This window comes from Hyla sarda, chromosome 7 (assembly GCF_029499605.1).
Source record: "Hyla sarda isolate aHylSar1 chromosome 7, aHylSar1.hap1, whole genome shotgun sequence".
Lineage (NCBI taxonomy): Eukaryota > Metazoa > Chordata > Amphibia > Anura > Hylidae > Hyla > Hyla sarda.
This window is the reverse complement of record NC_079195.1, coordinates 28,198,606-28,222,264: the sequence shown is the minus strand read 5'-3', so window position 1 is coordinate 28,222,264 and position 23,659 is coordinate 28,198,606. Positions and strand designations below refer to the sequence as shown.

The 23,659-nt window shown below is 43.6% G+C and overlaps 1 protein-coding gene across 5 annotated transcripts in view; it reads left to right on the top strand.

The window, feature by feature from the left end:
- Positions 1-23,659, top strand: part of LOC130283164 (solute carrier family 2, facilitated glucose transporter member 3-like) — a 79,387-nt gene that overhangs the window by 35,724 nt on the left and 20,004 nt on the right. Inside the window, exon 1 of one of the 5 annotated variants that reach the window (XM_056532358.1) lies at positions 6,045-6,203. The exons of 1 other annotated variant lie outside the window; for it this stretch is intronic. In XM_056532358.1, the coding sequence (XP_056388333.1) occupies positions 6,189-6,203 (15 nt within the window). In that variant the 5' untranslated portion in view covers positions 6,045-6,188. Of the gene's footprint in view, positions 1-6,044; positions 6,204-10,496; positions 10,691-11,239; positions 11,748-16,488; positions 16,584-23,659 lie in introns of those variants that run through there. 3 more of the 5 variants (XM_056532360.1, XM_056532359.1, XM_056532361.1) reach the window with 3 other exon arrangements.

Genomic DNA, 23,659 nt, shown 5'->3' with positions numbered 1-23,659 from the left:
GGATGTCAGAACCCAGCTTTCCAGATCAACCCGGCGACAGCGCCCCTTCATCTCCTACAGCGAGGTCATCACCTGCCCCAGCAGCCAGGATCTTGCCAGCCCTGCCTGCATTCAGCACCAGCAGTCCTGGTGTTCCAGCGTCTGCACCGGTATTCATGGGGAACCCTGTCCTCCCTACCTACAATGGAGACCCCTTCCCCATGAGCGATTTAAAAGAGAGAATCCAGAGTTTGTTTGTCTTTTACTCTTTCCCTCCTAATCTACAGGTGCAATTGCTCACAGTACAACTTCAGGGACCAGCGTTAGAGGAAGTCCGCACCTGGCCAGCCTCCGAGAAGGCGACTGTAGAGCAGATCTGTGAAGGACTGTACCAGGTATTTGAGTCACACTCTCCATCAGAGGTACGTCTCCGGCTGTATGAAAAGCGACAAAAGCCAGGCGAGACCTTGAGAGTGTATACTGTAGCCCTGCAGAATGCCCTAGAGACTGTCCAAAAATTAGATGGTATAACTACTGAGCAGGGTAACAAGGTGTTCATGGACAGATTTATTGATGGGGCCATTAATAAGTGAGACAAAGCCCAGCTGAGAATGCTAGCGGTCCAAAACCCCAACTTGTCATTCCCCGCTTTCAAGAGACTGGCTATCCAAGTAATTAAGTCCGGGACTGAGTAAGAGGAAGTTTGTGCACCCCTTACACCCATTCAAGAGCCACTAGGGGTTGTAGCCAGACCTATACCACCACCGTCACCTGTCCCCACCCCAGTGTCATCTACTTTGCCAGTCGCTGTAGCCTCAGACTTACAGACTGTTAGGCAGGACATTGAACAACTGACCAAGGCTGTAAAGCAGCTGTCCACCCGGCTTGCTCCCTCGGACCATTAACCTCTAGCCCTTGCCTAGAAAACCTGCCCCTGCTCCTACCCCCCACAATCCCAACTACCGCAATCCTCCACCTAATAGACCCTCGGGGACTCATAGGCCCTTTTGCACTTATTGTAACAAGTCAGGACATTGAAAAATGCAGTGCTGGGATTTAAATGGATTTCCCCTGAGGTCGAGGACCAGCATTCAGGAAAACAGTCATCAGGTCCAATCCCCGAATGACCTAAGTCAGGACTCTCACTTTATGTTGCCCCCTGCCCCTATGTAAAAATGGTTGTAGAAGGTATACCGTTGGAGGCATTGATAGATACAGGGTCACAAGTGTCTACTATACTGTGTTTTCTATCAGCATTGGGATGCTAGTTTATTGTGTGAGCCGGATGATGTTTAAGTAGTCGCTGGAAATGGGCAACCAGTCCCCAGACATGGATACTGGGAGCCAACCTTTCAGTTGGGAAAGAATGTACTTACCAGGCAGGGAGTGATTGCAATTAAGGTGACAGATAAGGGGTCTGCTGACATTTTAGATGCCTTGTATGCCTCTCTTCCCCATCTGTCCCCTTCAGGCCAGCGGGCTGCGCAGCACCACTTGGAAGTTCTACAGGCAGAGCAGAAGTTTGCCAACAAGCAAGGTGAAATTTGCAGAGTATGAGCTCAAGACATCAGGTCGGTGACCTTACAACCCAACACGGAGACCATCATCTGGTGTCATGCACATCCTGGAGTCAAGAATAGGGACTATCAAGCCTTGCTGGAACCTATGCCATTGGAAGATCATCCTCTTGTTCGAGCTGCGAGAAGCCTTGTCACTGTCACCAACGGGAGAGTCCCAGTGCGGTTAGTTAACCTGTCTGATTCTGCTACTGTCTGATTCTGCCCAAATACACTCCTGTAGCCCAGCTGTACCTTCCAGAGTCAAAGGACAGAACGTCTGGCGGCTCGACAGCGTGCAGCTCAAGTGGCCAAAGGAGCCGGTGTGAGCCCTCCAGAGCCCAGAGTCATGTGATTGTTACCCAGTAGGTATCAGTGACCAGGTGACTTAAGGGAGACCAATGGGACCCCACCAGAGTCCCCCCCATAAAAGCCCTGGGGAGGAGTCTCGTCTCTCTCTTAGTTCCTGAGTCTTTGCTGAGGTGCAGTCAAGCCTAAGATTGTGTCTGGAGGAGGCCTCAAGTCAAGTCTGCAGCCACAAGCCACAAGTAAGCTAAAGTCACAGCTTAGTCTCAAGTCAGTCACTGTCATCTATTGTTAAGTCAACTTGGCCTGCACTAAATTGTCCAAAACCACTGCAAGTCCCAGCAAGCCCTTAAGGTCTCTGAAGTCACTGGTCACCTCCGTAGGCCTGGCTACACTGTATAGACTTTACCATCTCTCACTTAGTAAAGCTACCGTTGTAAGTAACTTGGCGTCAGGGTCATTATTGCCCCCGTGCCTAGCCCAGGATCCAGCGGTATACCTTCGGGTGGTATTGAGGATAAACCACACCCTGGCGTCATTAATACAAGGGGTTAATGCCATCTGCTCCTAGGATAATTCCATCTGCCCTGCATCTCACACCCCATACTACTGACACCTAGCTGGCACGGTTGCCCAGTTTGTTACACCAAAAGTAGGGTTGTGATTAGGATGAGGGATAGATGATGAGGGTTGTAGTTGTCTGGTGGCTGGAGTGTAGTAACCCTGTAGTTAGACGACAGTACCCACTAACCACTACTTCAATAAAGTAGCTATCTGTCTAACAGTTCCAGGAAATAAATACCTCAAAAACCAGGATTTCTAGATATCAACTCTTTCATTACTGGTTATGCAGATTTGATAGAATAGAAGACACTTGCAATGACCCAGCCTTTTAATACAGTACTTGATGTTGAGAAATAACTGGTAACTGGAGTCCTTGAGTAACTTGTCAGACATGATAAATGACAGTATGTGACTTACAGTTGTCCTTATGTAAACAGGCTCTCTATTCCTAGTGGGACTCAGGATACACTTGTCTGCAGAAATTTAGAATTCGGTATAAGGCTTTACTTCTGCTCTACCTACAGTCTAATGTTGAAGTGCATACTTAAAGGGGTACTCCGGTGGAAAACTTTTTTAAAGTTAAACAGATTTTTAAATTACTTCTATGAAAAATTCTTAATCCTTCCAGTACTTGTCAGCTGCTGTATACAACAGAGGAAATTCTTTTCTTTTTGGTTTTATTTTCTGTCATGACCACAGTGCTCTCTGCTGACACCTTTGTGCATGTCAGGAACTGTACACTACTTGTTGGGTTATGAAGATGAGTTCTGGTTCTCCTGCTACTGGAGTTTTTCACTTCTTCTCCCTACAAAATACTGGAACACTTTGGGGGGAATTTATCATTGGTTTTACCCTGTTTTTTTTTTTTTGGAATAATAAAAATGTTTTTGAGCAATGGATTTAGACTCTTTTAAGAGAACAAGTGGAACGGTTTAACCCCTAGAGGACGCAGTGCGTAAATGTTCGCCCTGCACCCGCCCTGCAGTGTGCTTAGGAGCTGAGCGAGCTTCATACTCGATGGTTACTGGCTGCTCTCAGCAGCCGTGACCCACATCTAATGCCAGACATCACCAATGACAGACTGGCTGATGTCCGTCTTCAACCCTTTAGATGCGGCAATGAAAGTTGATCGCAGCATCTAAAAGTGCTAAAAAACGCGATGTCCTGATCAGCTGAGAGCACAGACGGAGGTCTCTAACCTGACTTCTGTGCGATCGGTGCTCCAACAATGCAGACAGCCTCAGCACTATTGGCACAGCATTGTTCAGTGTTTGCAATCGAAAGATTGCTTGTAATAGTCCACTATGGTAAATGGCGTAGATGTAAAAAAATACAGAAGTTCAGAATTGAGTATTTTTGGTCATATGATCATATGTCAGAAAAAAAAATTAATAGGAGATCCATAAGTCCCATCAAAAGAAAAATTGTAGCGATTAAAATTACTGATCATGACACAATAAAAATGTCCTTATACAGCCCCTTATATGAAAAAATAAAAGTGTTATAGGGGTAAGAATAGGACAATATTAAACAAAAAGTAAAAAAAAAACTATATAAATTGGGCGTTGTCGTAATTGTATGGACCTAAGGAATAAATATAATGTGTCATTTTTTTTCTAAAAAGTACACTGCATAGAAATTTGTTTAATACAATGAGTGATGTCATTACAAACTACAACTGGTGATCCAAAAAGTCCTCATATGGGTCTGTAGGTGGAAAATTTAAAGCATTACGGCTATTAGAAGGCGAGAAGGAAAAAAGGAAAACATAACAATGAAAAATCACTGCGTCCTTAAAGGGGTACTCTGCCCCTAGACATCTAATCCCCTATACAAAGGATAAGGGGATAAGATGTCTGATCATGGAAGTCCCGCCACTGGGGACCCCCGCAATCTCCCTGCTGCACTCGGCGATCATTTAGAGCATCGGGTGCATCGCCGGAGGCTTGTGACGTCACAGCCACATCCCCTCAATGCAAGTCTATGGGGGTGGGCATGGCGGCTGTCACGCCCCCTCCCATAGACCTGCATTGAGGGGGTGTGGCCTCTGCCCCCTTCGCCAGTCATCCGGCATGGAGCGAAGTTCTCTCTGTGCACCCGATGTCTGGGGTGCCGCAGCCGAGATCGTAGGGGTTCCCAGTGGCCAGGATAGGGGATCCTTTGGATAGGGGATAATACGTCTAGGGGCGAAGTACCCCTTTTAGGGGTTATAACAAAAAAGTGGCAGAAAAACTTGCAAAAGCTAAAAGTTAGCAGAAACTCCCACCAGCCCACACCACATGTAGAGAAATGCTCTACTTCCACAATCTTTGGTGTTTTGAAAAGTCATAAATTATTGTGGCATGCATAGAGAAGTCAATCCATACAAAGCTGTGTGGATTATTTAATAAATTTGGCACAGGTATACAATACCACCACACAGGAAAAAAAAGCAAAAAATAAATAAATAAATATATATATATATATATATATATATATATATATATATATATATATATAAAAATAAATAAATTCACCCACTCCAATATTAATATATTTTCCCCTTTCAGCCTATGTAGGTGATGATGACAGCAAGATTTTAAAGGGGTACTCAACTGGAAAAAAAAATTGTTAAATCAACTGGTGCCAGAAAGTTATACAGATTTGTAAATTACTTCTATTAACATTTTTTAGATCCTTCTAGTATAAATCAGCTGCTGTATACCACAGAGGAAGTTCTTTTCTTTTTGAATTTCCTTTCTGTCTGACCACAGTGCTCTCTGCTGACACCTCTGTCCATTTTAGGAACTGTTCAGAGCAGGAGTAAATCCCCATATAAAACCTCTCCTGCTTTGGACAGTTCCTGACATGGACAGAGGTGTCAGCAGAGAGCACTGCGGTCAGACAGAAAGTAAATTCAAAAAGAAAATAACTTCCTGTGGAACATACAGCAGCTGATAAATGTTGGAAGGATTAAGATATTTTAATAGAAGTAATTTACAAACCTGTTTAACTTTCTGGCACCAGTGGATTTAAAAAAAAATGTTTTCCAGTGGAGTACCCCTTTAAAGAAGAACTTTGGCAAAAATGAACTTATCCCCTGTCCACATATGTAACTGATATGTGACTGATCAGTGAGGAGCGCATGCTGCAGACGGCACTTGCTCCATTAATTTCTATGGGAGCGCCTAAAAGACCTGAATGCAGCACTGACCATAGAGATGAATGGAGCACATGCTAGACGACACGCGCTCCTTACTGAGAAATCCAGGGTCCCGTCCTGTTGTGGGGGTTCCGACTGCTGGGACCCCCTCACAATCAGCTACTTATCTCTTATCCTGTGGATAGGGGATAAGTTAACTTTTTCTGAAATTCTCCTTTAATGCAAATAAACAGAATCCTGTATAGCTGGAACCCAAAATATTTGGGTCCAAGATACCCTCATGTGACACTACTACTATTAGGAATTAGTTGTATTTTTCCAGCTTAATATAAACAATGAGCATGACAATAATATAGTTTTTTTTTGTTGGAGTGATTAAAATACCCATGGCGGTGCCGCTGTACACGCGTTGAGCAGAAGCTATCAGGATGACGCAGGCAGACTCAGCCCTCTTGCAACCTGTATATATCTGCCAGGGTAGCGATGCATTGCCAAATTCTGCAAGCGAGTACAGAGAGGGAAAGGGAAGTACAGTCTGCAGTGCCTGTGGAGGGACAGGACGCGACTTGCTCTATATTCATTAGGCGGGCTCCTGGTGCCACAGTCATCTTTGGATTTAACCCTACGTAGAGATCTGCGAGATGGAGCCTAAAAAGGTGAGTACTTACCTTATTTTTCCTGCATATATGAGCAAAGGTGATGGACAGCAGCTGCAGCAGAGGGTAATGTCATTGGCACAACATATTTTTAGGGACATACTACTACATAACTACATGATGGAGAATAGAACTGTTTAACTGCAAAAGAACTTCCTAAATGCAGTGTTTCCCTACCAGTGTGCCTTCAGCTGTTGCAAAACTACAACTCTCAGCATGCCCGGACAGTGTGCCAGAAGGGCAATTGCCCCCTGCTCCTCTCTACTAGCTGACCATATCTAGCACTACTACCAAGACAGGCTGGACATGCTGAGAGTTGTAGTTTTGCAACAGCTGGAGGCACACTGGTTGGGAAACCATTGTCCTTATGCAATGTATATATGCAATGTACAGAGTGTGTCAAAAGGGCAATTGCCCCCTGCTCCTCTCTACTAGCTGACCATATCTGGCACTACTACCAAGACAGCCTTCAGCTGTCCGGGCATGCTGAGAGTTGTCGTTTTGACACAGCTGGGGGCACACTGGTTGGTAAACCATTGTCCTTATGCAATGTATATATGCAATATATAGAGTGTGCCAGAAGGGCATTTGCCCCCTGCTCCTCTCTACTAGCTGACCATATCTGGCACTACTACCAAGACAGCCTTCGGCTTTCTGGGCATGATGAGAGTTGTAGTTTTGCAACAGCTGGAGGCACACTGGTTGGGAAACATTGTTCTTATACAATGTATATATATATTTTTATTATTATTAATAATAAATTGTTATTATATTGCATTACTGGATCCATTTTCTACCATATTCCTATGTACCTTTGAGGACTGGTCCATATAATTAATTTCATATCCATTCCCTATGTATATATGCAATGTATAGAGTGTGCCAGAAGGGCAATTGCCCCCTGCCCCTCTCTAATAGCTGACCACATCTGATACTACTACTAAGAGGAATTAGTTGCATAAATATAAACATTTAGCATAACAATTGTTGGAGCAATTAATATCCCCATGGCGGTGCCGTCATTTAGAGATTTTGCTTTTACACAAGAATCTCTACATGGATGTCTCAGCCCTCTGGGACATTTATTTAGAGAGAGTCCTTAATCTACAAGGAAGGAAACTTTATCAACCGACAAGAAATGTTGCAGCAGAAACATCATGATAAAAAGCAATCTTTATCGAAAATCAGAGATACAACAACACATGCCACATTTACAAGAGATGGTAGCAATTAAAAAAAACGGATTTGCTCATACCCAGAATGGAGCATGTTACTAATGTGTTATTATTTAGTATGCAAAAGATAATGGGGGGTATTTATCAACGGATTTATGTGTTTTTTTTTCCGTAACCTTGGTGAAATTCTTTGGCGCAGTGTCTTTTTGCGCCAAAGTTTGGCGCATTCTCTCCACTGTCATTTTTTAAACTTTCTCAAAATCACACAGTCCTGTGTGTGATTTTTACTTTGGTCAGTAATTCATCATTTGCTATCCAATCGAACTTTGGCGTAATTTTTCACCTTTAGGGGGTTTTTTTGGCGCAAATTTTTTTGTGAAAGCAGTGACACCTCCGGGGCTGCGCAATACTATCCTGCGACATAGTTGTCTCTGAGGGACCTTCACCCTCCGTTGAGCCAGCATTGGACATGGCCACACAGGTTAAGCACTAAAAGTAACCCAAAAAAATAATAAATAAATAAACGCTCAAGTTAAAAATAAAATCTATTTCACACGGTGACTATAAACCCCATGAAAGAAAATAAAACACGTCGCTTGCTGATATACTGCAGGAGGGACTCCGAAATGGCTGCACAAGAGGTAAAATCCTTTGTGGCGGTAAGTTCTGTGTAAAAGGCGCTGTGAACAGCTGATTTCAACATTTGCGCCAAAATTACTAACAACGTGCACCAAATAATAATTTTGGTGCATGTCCGCAAAAACCAAAATGAAAAAAAAAAAAAGGTAAAAATTTAATAAATACCCCCCATAGTGTCAGTATAGAAGGTACATTCTGGAACGCTCTGGGCATTCTCGGGATTTTTCGAGTGTTCTCCTACATGTTGGTATTGTTGCTGTGTGACTTGTCTTGTTGTTGCACTTTACTTGTTGGCTTTACTTACAGCCCGTTCCTTCTGTGATTCTATGTTGACACGTTATCTTTTGGCATACCATACACCTACACATTAGTGATACTCTCTATTCTAGGTTTCAGAGCGCTCCTACCTTTTGGTTGCCACCATCTTCATTGCATATGTCGCGTACGTCGGTTTTGTCATGTATGTTGTTGTTCAGGTTATGTATACTAGATCTATGTGGACAGAACGTTCATCCAGGAATTTATTCTGATGCCGTATTGGAGTCGGGAAGGGATTTTTCCTCTCATGGGGCAATTGGCATCAGCCTCTTGGTTTTTATTTAAATTTTTTTGCCTTTTTCTGGATAAACACAGTTGGGTTTTAGGTTGAACTCGATGGACTCTTGTCTTTCTTTTTTCAACCTTACAAACTATGTTACTATCGCTGATTTTCAATAAAGATTTTATTAATTATTAATTTAATTTTTTTTATATTTATTTATTTTATTTTATTTACTATTTTTTTTAAAGAAAAATATAATAAACTATTGCGAAGTTTCTGCTGCAACATTTCTTGTAGGTTGATAGGAGTGTTGAGCGGCATAGGCCATATTGAAATTCGCTTTATGGAGGAATATTCGTCATATATTCGCAAAATACGCATATTCGCAATATTCGCTGCCTTTTTTTTTTTTGCTATGCGCCATAAAATTAGCGTGCGCATTCACCATAAAATTCGCATACACAATATCGCGTGATAAAAGAGCTAAAAGAAGGTAGGGATCAATATGCGCCAGTCTGACACAGTAACTTGTATTGGAGCCTTGTTTACACCACAAGCTGGAAGCAGCGAGGGATGATCACTGTGATGTGTACTGTGGGGAAAAAAATGTAATTGCGAATATTTAGCGCTATATTCGCAATATTCATGAATTCGCGAATATGCGATATTCGCGATAAATATTCACACCCAAAACACTTTTTGATAGTATACACCAGTGGCCTCCAACCTGCGGACCTCCAGATGTTGCAAAACTACAACTCCCAGCATGCCCGGACAGCCAACGGCTGTCCGGGCAAACTGGGAGTTGTAGTTTTGCAACATCTGGAGGTCCGTAGGTTGGAGACCACTGGTATATACTGTTGCATACAGCTGATTTATACAGTCCAGGCTGTCCAGGCATGCTGGGAGTTGTAGTTTTGCAACATCTGGAGGTCCGCAGATTGAAGACCACTGCATAGGAGGTAATTCTCACGTGTCCCCGCCGCTCCGGACCCGTCACCGCTGCCCTGGATGTCGCTCCATCGCTGTCGCTGTGTCCCCGTCGCTCCGGAACGTCTCTGATGCCGCCCGGGTATCCTCGCTCTCCGTCACCGCCATCACGTCGTTACGCATGCCGACGCACGTACGCGACAACGTGATGACGAGGAAGGAGAGCGCCGGCCATACAGGGGATCCCTGAACGGAGAAGACAACGAGGAGGCAGGTAAGGTCCCTCCCGGTGTCCTGTAAGCACTAACCCGGCTATTCAGTCGGGCTGTTCGGGACCGCCGCAGTGAAATCGCGGCGGTCCCGAACAGCCCGACTGAACAGCCGGGTTAGTGTCACTTTCCCTTCAGACGCGGCGGTCAGCTTTGATCGCCGCGTCTGAAGGGTTAATACAGGGCATCACTGCGATCGGTGATGTCCTGTATTAGCCGCGGGTCCCGGCCATTGATGGCCGCAGGGACCGCCGCGACAGGGGTTTATTCGCCGTATAAGACGCACCGACTTTTTCCCCCCAGTTTTGGGGAAGAAAAAGTGCGTCTTATATGGCGAAAAATACGGTAATCACACGGTTCCTTTTTTGGTTATATTAGTACGGTGACTTTACACTATATGCACAGTCAAAGCTGCGGACTCTCAGCTGTGCGAATGGTTACTACAGGGTTCGCGAACGATACTATACGTAATGCAAAGTGTTCCCATTTGATTCTTTTTTATTGTCTCCATCACTCTCTTATATCTTGCTGCACTTTCTTTCACTCTCATCTTTCACCCTCTTTCGGAGTCTTCCTCTAGTTTCCGCTCTCTAATTCGCACTACAGGGGAATACTTGTGTAGAGGAAAAGATGACCCGTTGCCCATAGCAACCAATCAGATCACTTCTTTCACTTTTTTAGAGGCCTTCTTAAAACTGAAAGTAGCGATCTGATTGGTTGCTATGGGCAACGGGTCATCCTTTCCTCTGCACAAGTTTTGATAAATCTCCCCCTATGTGTCTGTGGTAGCCTAGGGGGTATGTAGGGTAATTGGGGTGTTGCGGTTCTGTATAATAAAGGGCGCTGTTAATCCTTGTTACTCGTGACACCAGGGTGAGGGTTAAAACTCTGTAGTGATGCTGGGCCTATCGCCACCCTTCCCAAGAGCGATAGGTGAGTGTGAAATAAATGGATTGTCCACAGCAGTGCTGAACTTAAAACTTGCAGGAACTTTACTGAAGATTTTCTGTACATGCAGTATCGGTAACAGACCAGATAACAGAGTCTATATAGACAGCACAGCAGTGACTGACAGTTCCTTAGGACCGGAATTTTCTCTTAAAGGGGTACTCCGCCCCTAGACATCTTATCCCCTATCCAAAGGGATCGCCGCTGCAGCACCCCGCTATCATTACTGCGCAGAGCGAGATCGCTCTGCACGTAATGATGGGTGATACAGGGGCCGAAGCATCGTTATGTCATGGCTCCGCCCCATGTGATGTCACGGCCCGTCCCCGTCAATACAAGTCTATGGGAAGGGGCGTGGTGGTCGTCACGCCCCCTGCCATAGACTTGAATTAAGGGGACGTGCCGTGATGTCATGAGGGGCGGAGCCATGACATCATGCTGCTCCGGCCCCTGTATCGCCCGTCATTACGCACAGAGCGAACTCGCTCTGCGCAGTAATGATGGCGGGGTGCCGCAGCGGCGATCCCCGGGGTCCCCAGCAGCGGGACCACGGTGATCTAACATCTTATCCCCTATCCTTTGGATAGGGGATAAGATGCCAGGGGCGGAGTACCCCTTTAAGATTAGGAGGATTGTATTTGCATAGGTCCGCTAGATTTAGGGGTTAGACTAGGGCCATAGATCTTGCGGAGATAGCGGGGAATGGTAAGAACTATCCTTCTCTAGCGCAGGCCTAGGCCGCAAGGCTTTGGCCTAGAAATTGTCTTGAAAGCTGCGGAGGTCCTACCTCGTCCAGAGTCAGCAACCCAAGAGCAATGATGCTGCTTGCTTGGCAGCGCAGGAACAAGAGAGCGATAAAATGGTGCAGCTCCCTTATATGGGCAGGGGCTGGCCGTTTTGGATTGGTCCATATCAGCTGTCACTCACCGTTACAATGGATTGTGGGTGATCACCTGACTAGAACCACCAAAGGTCCTTTAGCAAAACCATAGAGTTCTGTAACCCGGTCACATGACCCGCAGGTCCTGCGACGCTAAAACAAGTAAGTAAGACCATATACATATATTTATATAGATAATATTCATAAATATTAAGTTACTAAGAGGTGACTAGGGGTTAATTAGGGAAGCGAACTCCGACAGTCCTAGGGACTCTAACTTAGGGGACTAATAACTAAGGCACAGTATGAAATATGGTGCCGGGACATCACATGTCATTCTCTTGTCGTTTTCACGCATTCTTCTATTCGCACTATGCGGGAGATTTATCAAAACCTGTGTAGAGGAAGAGCGGTGCAGTTGCCTATGGAAACCAATCAGATCGCTTCTTTCATTTTTAAAGAGACCTGTGAAAAATGGAAGAAGCCAACTCATTGGTTTCCATGGGCAACTGCACCGCTCTTCCTCTACACAGGTTTTGAGAAATCTCCCCCTACGTGTCATCCTTGTGTGGTTTTAGCTCAATTTTCTATTCTCTCGTTCTCTGTTTCTCTCTTTGTTTACGCCTTTATCTCATTTTCTTGCTCTTTCTTGTCCCCTGCGCAATCGTACAATGACTTTCTTGGCACAAGCCCTAACCACATTTCTTCACAGTGCTGTTGTAGGTGTGCCGAACGTCACATATGTTAGATCTCCTTCAAGTTCCTGCTCAAAACTTACAACTCTGCCCCTCACCATCCCAAGCAAGATCACAATGTTTTACCCGCCCGGATCTCCTCACAGTCTGACCATCTAAAATGACTCTGATACTTTTCAATCCCTCCATGGTCATACACATCAGACACGCTTGTTTGGCCAATAGCTATCTTTCCTGCTCCCTCAGCTAAGCTGAGCGTGCATGTGTGGTGTCAGGCTAAAGGGGTGTATGTTGACTATAGGTGAAGTGTCCTGGTTTATTGTTCGTGACGCCAGGAGTGTTAATCCACCACACTCCAAGGATGAAGGATGGGAAAGAAATCCCATAAATGCAAAGTAAGAAAACCACTTTGAAACTTTACTTTAGGAATTGTGACAGTACAAACAGGACAGTTTAACTTTAGTGCAATTTCCCCTAAAAGATGCAATAGAGAACCACAGTTGCATCTTGGCACTTTGGGAATAATAATTGTCCTTGACTTACTTGTGACTTGGCTAAGCTAACCGTGACTGGACTAGACTGATTGACTGGGACTAGACTGAATTAAAGGAGTACTCCAGTGCAGAAGATTTTTTTTTATCAGATGTATGGAGCTGTATGCTCCAGAAGAAGTTGTGTAGTTCTTTCCAGTCTGACCACAGTTCTCTTTGCTGACACCTCTGTTTATGTCTGGAACTGTCCGGAGCAGGAGAAAATCCCTATAGCAAACCTCTCCTGCTCTGGACAGTTCCTGACATGGACAGAGATGTCAGCAGAGAGCACTATGGTCAAACATAAAATAAAATAGGAAATTTCAAAAAGAAAAAACTTCCTTTGTAGTATACAGCAGCTGATAAGTACTGAAGGATTAAGATTTTTAAATAGAAGTAATTTACAGATCTGCTTAACTTTCTTGCAACATATGATTGAAAAAAAAATATGGTTTTCCACTGGAGTTTGACTTGACTTAGGAGCTGACAATCACTGACTCTCTCAACCTGACTCACATTATGCTCTTTTTTGACTATTGGGCCCGTCGGCTCTCTTGACACTTCTCCCCAAAGCTGACTTTGTCTAAACTTGATGTGGACAGACATGACAGACTGACGACCTGGTTGGTGGGATCCTGGTGAAGGGTGATATTGTTCGGGAACTGGAATCTCTTCAACTGGATCTTTTAGGATTGTCCTTATGTGGTGTGGTACCGGTCCAACAACAGAGGTCTGGACTGGACCTCCACTCACTCTCCTCTCCAGACTTTAACTGACTCACAACTGACTAGCTCCTCCCCATCTAGACAGACCTGGGGGAGCAGGGCTGGAGGCCCTCATTGGCCAAAGTGCTCATGTGGTCCTCTATGAATCCTCTTACAGACAACATTATTTCTTTAAAAGAAAATGACAATAATAAGACCCTAAATAGATGGCAATTCATCAAAATACAATATAACACATATATTATGTAAACCTGAGCAGTGAGCCGCAGCAGACACAGTAAAGTCACTTCCACCAGATAGGGAAGATGGACAAGCGTGTTCCGCATCGGGACACCACACATGTTTTCTGATTGCAGAAAAACTGCTGCCAGACATCTCTTACGAAGGCTTAACTTTTGGAGAACAAAAGGACTGGAAAGTTAAACTTCATCTGTCAGATAATATCGAAACCAATAATAGATTAAAAATAAAATCATAGTTTGTAATTTCAGATTTTTCCTGTACCTGTTGGTGCAGTGTTTCCCCACCAGCGTGCCTTCAGCTGTTGTAAAACTAAAACTACAGACAGCCGAAGGCTGTCCGGGCATGCTGGGAGTTGTAGTTTTTCAACAGCTGAAGGCACCCTGGGTGTGAAACACTGGCTAGGCCCACATTAGAGTCAGAGGCCACAGAGATAGCAAACGGAGTCTCCGACACCTATGTGAACATAGCCTAAAGCACTGTGGAATATGTTGGTGCTGTATAAATAAAGATTATTCTGAGTATGAGTTTAGTTCAGGACACATTATTCCTGATAAGGAGCCTTAAGGAGATATGAATATAAAGTGTTACACATTGTAAAAAAAAAAAAAAAAAAAAAAACATTTTCCTTATCCTAAATGTTCTACACAGGTTTTAATAATCCCCCATAGACCCTGGATTAGAGCTTCTTAAATGGGACCTCTCATTAAAACTACATTTTTCTATTGCACTCCTTATGGTAAGATTTCTATGTTTTATTTGTGTTTAGAAAAGCTGCCACTGGGTGTCTTCCTACTTGTCCAGAGCACATTTCCCCCCATCTCTTGCACAGACATTGGACTCCTGCTGGCCTGGCAGAAGACCAAAATCAGGAAATACAGTCTGGAATGCTGAGGGGGGTGTGTGCAGCCTTAGCCAATCATAGATCATCTCACATTGAAGTGCTCTGGGCTGTGCAGCAGAGTGAGGGAGGAATTTCTCCCTGTATGGCTTCAGATGATATCACGCCTGCTGGGGAACGCCCCTTCCCAGTCTGTGAATCTGACTGAGACTGAGCAGAGAATACAGAGCAATATCAAGGTAGAAAACTAAAAAGTAATAATAAAGGCAGTGGGTGGTTTATCATGATGGGGGCAGTGACCTGGGAGGATTATAAAATTTAACAAGATCATGACAGGTACTCTTTAAAGCATATCCATCAGATCCAACAAAAAAAAAAAAAATGTTTTTAAATATATCACTCAGTACCTAATCCTGACCATGTACATCAAATTTTTATGTGTCTTGCACCTTTATTTTTATTTTTATTACACTTTTAATTTAGCTCACTAGTCTGAATTCCTCTCAAAGGGAGAGGGCGTGGCCTCACTGTGCAGGTCTCCGCCCCCTCCCTCAGTTTGCTGTCTGCTCACATCTCCCCTAGCATTAGCAAAACTACAACTCCCAGCTTGTCCTCACTGACAGTAGCGGGACACAAGATGACAGTGGGAGGATTTTTCCTCCAGCTCTGAGCCCTGCGCTCACAGCTGTCAATCAAGGAAGTGTGTCCATGACATAAGTGATGACGCATGGACACAGCAGGACAAGTATGTGTCCAAGCAGGCAGGGGGGGCAGTTGTTTGACTGGCTTTTTCCGTATGAAATGCTGAAAATTTTCTTATGAAAGCAATTTCAAAACTTATTGGTTATACATGCTTTACAACATATCAAAAGATTTGTATCTGATAGTGCCCATTTAAACATATCCCAGGCCATTCCAATCTTCAGATTAAGTTCACACTGAGGAATTGACATACAGAATTCCATGCACGAAATGCATGCCAATTCCGCCTTGAATGGAGCTTCCATCGACTTCAATGGTCTTTCTGCCACTATGACCACAATGAAGAATTTTAGAGGTGCAATTTCTGGAGAGGAATTTGGGGTTCTAGCACATTGAAGTCTATGGGACTTTATATTTCCTGAGAAACTTAGTTCTGAGGAGGAATTGAGGCTGAATTTCCCTGATCATACCTCCGGAATTCTGAGCTGAAAATACGTGTATCATTGTGCTCCAATTACAGGTCAACTAGAAGTTGGCAGAATTTCCTGACAATCATAATCTTCCATCAATTCCTCAGTGTGAGCATGGCCTTAGGCCATGAATGTCCGTCCAGATTTCCGTGTGAATATTCCGCAGCAACAGAGTCCCATAGATTTCAATAGAATCCTGCTGCTCTGCTCACGCAACAGAATATTCGTGGCAGCAACATCCATATTCCGGCCTCCGTAAAAACATTGAACCTGTTCAATGTTTTTGTGGATTCCGCCAAGAAAATGCATTACTGTCTATGAGACGGCATATTTCCCAGTGGTCCCAGCACTGGGATGTTCTGCTGGTACTCTGCTGTCTGTGGAATGTCCACACGGAAACTTGTGCAGCCTAGCTCTGTGAGGTGGCCCAGTACAGGAGTTGTACCCCTGTACCCTTGCTGCCCTGTCAGGCAGTGTCCCTTGGGCCCCTTACATCTGTTCCCCTTGCATATTCATTTGTATATATGTTATCCAGTGTATTATACTTGTAATGTGTTATAGCTTTAAGAACCAGTGTCATATGATTGTAACCCAATGAGGTATCAGTGACCATGTGACCTTAGGGTGACCAATGGGACCCCTCCTAGTCTCTTCCATATAAGCCCTGGGAGGAGCTAGCTCATCCAGTGCAGTCAAGACCTAAGAATGTGTGTTTTGAGTCCAGAGGAAGCATCAAGTCAACCACACAGCCATTAGTCTACAAGTCCACAACCCCCAGGTCCCAGTCAGAGCCTGGTAAGCAACAAACGGGGTATAGTCAGTCTCATTCAAGTCAGTCAAAGTCAATCTGTCTTTAGTCAGCGTGGCCTGCATAAAAATTGTCCCAGTCCACTACAAGTCCCAGCAAGCCCTAAGGTCTCTGAAGTCACTGGTCACCTCCGTGGGCCTGGCTAAGCTGTATAGACTTTTACACCTGTCTAACTCAGTAAAGCTACCGTTGTCAGTAACTTGGCATCAGAGTCATTATTGCTACCCGTGCCTAGCCCAGGATCTAACGGTGTACCATCGGGTGGTGTTGAAGATAAACCACACCCTGGCATCATGAATGCAAGGGGTTAATGCCATCTGCCCTCCGAGCATGCAGGAGTTGTAGTTTTGCAACAGCAGGAGGCACCCCTTGTTGGGAAGCATCGAGCTTTACTATATACTACTACATAGTCCAACATGCTGGGAGTTGTAGTTTTCGTCTGGGGCAGCTGCTAAGCCACAGGCTGTATCAGGGCATGTTGGGAGTTGTAATTAGTAACTAACTGCAACTCCCGAATTTAATTTAAAAAAAAAAAAAGCAATCAAAAAGTCACATCAAACCAAAATTGGTACTGTTAAAAACTTCAGGGTGCAAAAAATGAGCCCCCATACAGGTCCATATAAAGAGAAATAAAAACGTTACAGGGGTCAGAATTGGACAAAATTTTCCCTGCAGATGTGCATCCTGTGATGTCACGCATATATAATTAATTATGCAATCACTGGTAACAGGAGTCGTCCTGGAAGATTGGAAATTAGCAAATGTCGTGCCCATTCACAAGAAAGGTAGTAAGGAGGAATCAAGCAACTATAGGCCAGTAAGTCTGACATCAATAGTGGGGAAATTAATGGAAACCCTATTAAAGGGAAGGATTGTGGAACATCTAAAATCCCATGGATTGCAAGATGAACAACAACAGGGGTTTACTTCAGGGAGATCATGTCAAACAAATCTTATAGATTTTTTTGACTGGGTGACTAAAATAATAGATGGCGGAGGGGCAGTAGACATCGCATCTAGATTTTAGTAAGGCTTTTGACACTGTCCCACATAGAAGACTTATCAATAAACTACAGTCATTGAGCTTGGACTCCCATATTGTTGAGTGGATTAGGCAGTGGCTGAGTAACAGACAACAGAGGGTTGTAGTCAATGGAGAATATTCAGAGCAAGGTCTTGTTACCAGTGGGGAACTCAGGGATCTGTACTGGGACCAATATTGTTTAATATCTTCATTAGTGATATTACAGAAGGTCTCAATGGTAAGGTATTGGTCTTTTTGCTTATGACACAAAGATATGTAACAGGGTTGATGTTCCTCTAGGGATCCGCCAAATGGAAAAGGATTTAGGAAAACTAGAAGAATGGTCAGAACTCTGGAAACTGAAATTTAATGTGGATAAGTGCAAAATAATGCACCTGGGGCATAAAAAACCTCAGGCAGAATATAGAATATTTGACACAGCCCTGACCTCAATATCTGAGGAGAGGGATTTAGGAGTAATTATTTAAGAAGACTTAAAGGTCGGAAGACAATGTAATAGAGCAGCAGGAAATGCTAGCAGAATGCTTGGATGTATAGGGAGAGGTATAAGCAGTAGAAAGAGAGAAGTGCTCATGGATGTATAGGGAGTGGTATAAGCAGTAGAAATAGAGAAGTGCTCATCATAGATGTATAGGGAGAGGTATAAGCAGTAGAAAGAGAGAAGTGCTCATCATGGATGTATAGGGAGAGGTATAAGCAGTAGAAAGAGAGAAGTGCTCATCATGGATGTATAGGGAGAGGTATAAGCAGTAGAAAGAGAGAAGTGCTCATGGATGTATAGGGAGAGGTATAAGCAGTAGAAAGAGAGAAGTGCTCAGGCTGCTGTACAGAACACTGCTGAGACCTCACTTGGAGTATTGTGTGCAGTACTGGAGGCCGTATCTCCAGAAGGATATAGATACTCTAGAGAGAGTTCAGAGAAGATACTAAATTAGTACATGGATTGCAGGATAAAACTTATCACAAACCTAATCTAGATATTATATATTCTAATAAAGTGAATACAGCAAAAAGCTTCACGATTATTCATCATCAATCTGAAAAAGAAATATTGTTTTGGCGAAGTTCACTTCCTGCCTGTAAGAAGCGTTCCGCCCCATCTGTCTGACAATACAATACAATATTGTGTCATACTCCTGTGTATATAACGTCTATATATATACATATCTCTGCACAGCATGTAGAACATGTCATCACCTGCAAATAAAATAGCAATTCCTCCCTGACAGTAAATGACTAGGTCAGTATGGACACTATAAGTCAGTGCATTGTGAAAGGTACCAACCTGAGGGCAGATAGGGTTGCCACCTGGCTGGTATTTTACAGGCACAGCAGGTATTTTGGCCACCCTGACGGTATTTATCTAACCAATCCTCCAACCTCCGGAATGTTGCACCATAATCTATACCAGTGTTTCCCAACCAGAGCACCTCCAGCTGTTGCAAAACTACAACTCTCAGCATGCTGGGAATTGTAGTTCTGCAACAGCTGGAGGCACCCCTGGTTGGGAAACACTGACCTTTACTATATAATACTATATAGTCCAACATGCTGGGAGTTGTAGTTTTGCAACAGCTGGAGGTACCCCTGGTTGGGAAACACTGACCTTTACTATATACTACTATATAGTCCAACATGCTGGGAGTTGTAGTTTTGCAACAGCTGGAGGAACCCTTGGTCGGGAAACACAGACCTATACTATATACTACTATATAGTCCAACATGCTGGGAGTTGTAGTTTTGCAACAGCTGGAGGAACCCTTGGTCGGGAAACACTGACCTTTACTATATTCTTCTATATAGTCCAACATGCTGGGAGTTGTAGTTTTGCAACAGCTGGAGGCACCTCTGGTTGGGAAACACTGACCTTTACTATATAATACTATATAGTCCAACATGCTGGGAGTTGTAGTTTTGCAACAGCTGGAGGTACCCCTGGTTGGGAAACACTGACCTTTACTATATACTACTATATAGTCCAACATGCTGGGAGTTGTAGTTTTGCAACAGCTGGAGGAACCCTTGGTCGGGAAACACAGACCTATACTATATACTACTATATAGTCCAACATGCTGGGAGTTGTAGTTTTGCAACAGCTGGAGGCACCCCTGGTTGGGAAACACTGACCTTTACTATATACTACTATATAGTCCAACATGCTGGGAGTAGTAGTTTTGCAACAGCTGGAGGCACCCCTGGTTGGGAAACACTGACCTTTACTATATACTACTATATAGTCCAACATGCTGGGAGTTGTAGTTTTCATTTGGGGCAGCTGCTGAGCCACAGGCTGTATCAGGGCATGCTGGGAGTTGTAGTTAGTAACTAACTGCAACTCCCGAATTTAATAAAAAAAAGCGATCAAAACAAAAATGGTCCTGTTAAAAAGTACTGATCGGGGTGCAAAAAATGAGCCTCATGCAGGTATAAGGAGAAATAAAAAAGTTATAAGGGTCAGAATAGGACAAATTTCCCCGTATATGTGTATCCTGTGATGTCACGCATATATAATTAATTACGCAAATTAGCATGGTCGGTATATTTTTTGCAAGAAAGGTGGCGACCCTATGGGCAGGATCGAACCTTTTAGGCTGCGTTTACACATTCGGGTATTAAATGCAATTATTAAATAAAAAGCCAAACAAGGAAAGACGCCGATTTCTCTTTTCGGATCCATTCTTGGCTTTCTATTCAATAATTGCAATGAAAACCCTAAATGTATGAACGCAGCGTAAAATGGTAAGGTTTACAATGGAGAAAGTCATTTTATTCTGGAGTAGATACAATTTTACCCCCCGGCACTTTTCATATTTGGATTTACATGCAGCATCCGAGGCATGGCTCCGGGATTATATATTATATTAATTATACACTGTATGTGTGAATCACTGATGAGGAATGAAGGCAGCGACGAAGAAGTGTAGATGTAACAAATACTAATGTTATATTGTGCTAGATGGATACCCAGTGCTGCCCGGTCTCCCTACATAAACCTTCTGGGAGAGGGAAAGCAACAATGAGGCTCTCATCATTATACCTAGTCCTTATATCTAGTCCTCATATCTCATCCTTATATCTAGTCCTCATATCTCATCCTTATATCTGGTCCTCATATCTCATCCTTATATCTAGTACTCATATCTCATCCTTATATCTAGTCCTTATATCTAGTCCTCATATCTCATCCTTATATCTAGTCCTCATATCTCATCCTTATATCTAGTCCTCATATCTCATCCTTATATCTAGTCCTCATATCTCATCCTTATATCTAGTCCTCATATCTCATCCTTATATCTAGTCCTCATATCTCATCCTTATATCTAGTCCTTATATCTAGTCCTCATATCTCATCCTTATATCTAGTCCTTATATCTAGTCCTCATATCTCATCCTTATATCTAGTCCTCATATCTCATCCTTATACCTAATCCTCATATCTCATCCTTATATCTAGTCCTCATATCTCATCCTTATATCTAGTCCTTATATCTCATCCTTATATCTAGTCCTTATATCTAGTCCTCATATCTCATCCTTATATCTAGTCCTTATATCTAGTCCTCATATCTCATCCTTATATCTAGTCCTTATATCTCATACTTATATCTAGTCCTCATATCTCATCCTTATATCTAGTCCTCATATCTCATCCTTATATCTAGTCCACATATCTCATCCTTATATCTGGTCCTCATATCTCATCCTTATATCTAGTCCACATATCTCATCCTTATATCTGGTCCTCATATCTCATCCTTATATCTAGTCCTCATATCTCATCCTTATATCTAGTCCTCATATCTCATCCTTATATCTAGTCCACATATCTCATCCTTATATCTGGTCCTCATATCTCATCCTTATATCTAGTCCTCATATCTCATCCTTATTTCTGGTCCTCATATCTCATCCTTATATCTAGTCCTCATATCTCATCCTTATATCTGGTCCTCATATCTCATCCTTATATCTGGTCCTCATATCTCATCCTTATATCTAGTCCTCATATCTCATCCTTATATCTAGTCCTCATATCCCAACCTCATATCCCGTCTGTTAGGAGTTGCGCCACGGTCAGACATGCTGGCAGCGGACGCACTCCTCCTCCGCTGCCATGCTTATCCCATTCTGCGGTTTGCAGAACCTCTTACCTTCCCCATCGTCTCCACTCACTTTCTGCTTGCAGGCACGTGCGCCCCAGCTCTGTGAAATTTAAAGGGACAGTACAAATTTAATTGGTTCTTGCTTTCCCATGACCCTATTAGTACAGGCACTTCCTTTTGACCCTTGTCGAATCTTTGTGACTTATCAGCCTAAGAGAAAGTGTTTTATTTGTGCCTTGCCTTGCCGTGTTCCAGACCCTGTTGTTACGTACCCTGACCTTGCTTCTTTGCTGCCTGCCCTGACCGCCTACCTGTCCTGACTACAAGTTGCCCTATCCATCCAGTACCACGTTACATCTCAGCCGCCTGTGCGGACGAGTCGTATCAGGGTTAGCGATCTGGGTGCCACCTGCAGCAGCAAGTCCATCCCACTTTGCGGCAGGCTCTGGTGAAAACCAGCAGCACCTTAGACTCCACTCCCTGATATGGCCCACGTCATCATCCACACAGGTAAGCAGATCCACTACTCCTCAGCCATAACACCGTCCTCATATCTCGTCCTGATGTGCTGTCCACATATCCCATCCTCATATCCTGACCTCATATCCCATCCTCATATCCTGACCTCATATCCCATCCTCATATCCCGTCCATTTTATCATGTCCTTATTTCTCATCCTCATATTCTGTCCTCATATCCTGTCCTCATGTCGTGTCCTTATATCCCGTCCTCATTTCCCGTTCTCATATCCAGACCTCATATCCCGTCCTCATCCCGACCTCATATCCCATCCTCATGACCTGTCCGTAAATCTTGTCCTTATACCCTGTCTTTATATCCCAACCTCATATCTCATTCTTATATCCCGTTCTTATATCCAGACCTCATATCTCGACCTCATGTTCCATCCTCATATCCCGTCCTCATCTCCCAACCTCATACCCCGTCCTCATATCTCGTCCTCATGTCCTGTCCTAATATCCTATCCTCATATCTTGTCCTTATATCCCGACCTCATATCTCGTCCTCATGTCCTGTCCTAATATCCTATCCTCATATCTTGTCCTTATATCCCGACCTCATATCTCGACCTTATATCCCCGTATTAGACAGTTGCAGGATGTTAAAAAAGTCCCGGGCAATCTCTGCAGCCCGAGTTAATGTGATCAGGATATACATACAGCAGACCACTCTAACTCTTCGGGAACTAGTAGTCTCAGCAGAGCCACACACATAAGAATGATGCAGGAATAAAGTAAGTCTATACATTCAGTTTGGCCAGATGTATTAACAAGTAGATAGGGGTTGTAGATCCTGCAATAGAGCAGCTTAGTTGATTAGAAATCGGTGTTCTAAACATCTAATTGCTTTTACTGTCCCTATAGTGCCCCAAGTGGGAAAACAAGGCATTACCATGCGTCAAAATACAAATAAAAAGCAATCTTTATAGAAAATCAGTAATAAAAACAACATACGCGACATATACAATGGAGATGGAAGCAACTAAAAAGTGGGCGTGCTCCTACCCAGAATGGAGCATATTACTAATGTGCTATTATGTAGTATGCAAAATTTTCTTTAAAAAATGTAGGGTTTTTCAGAGACATGCCCCTTTTCCTTGATGGCCATGCCCCTTTGTAGGGTTTTCTGAGTAAAGTGGAGAGTTAGTAGGGTTTTTTTTGGCACAGGACACATGTGACACAAAAAACCCTACAAAATGTACTTGGAAAAGCCTTTTTAAATGAGGCCCATTGATTATTGTTTAAAGGGGTACTCCGGTGCTTCAGCGTTCTGAACATTTTGTTGAGAACGCTGGGAGCTGGAGGGCGTGATCGTGACATCACGGCCACGCCCCTTGTGATGTCATGGCACACCCCCTCCATTTATGTCTATCCCTATCCCATAGATAT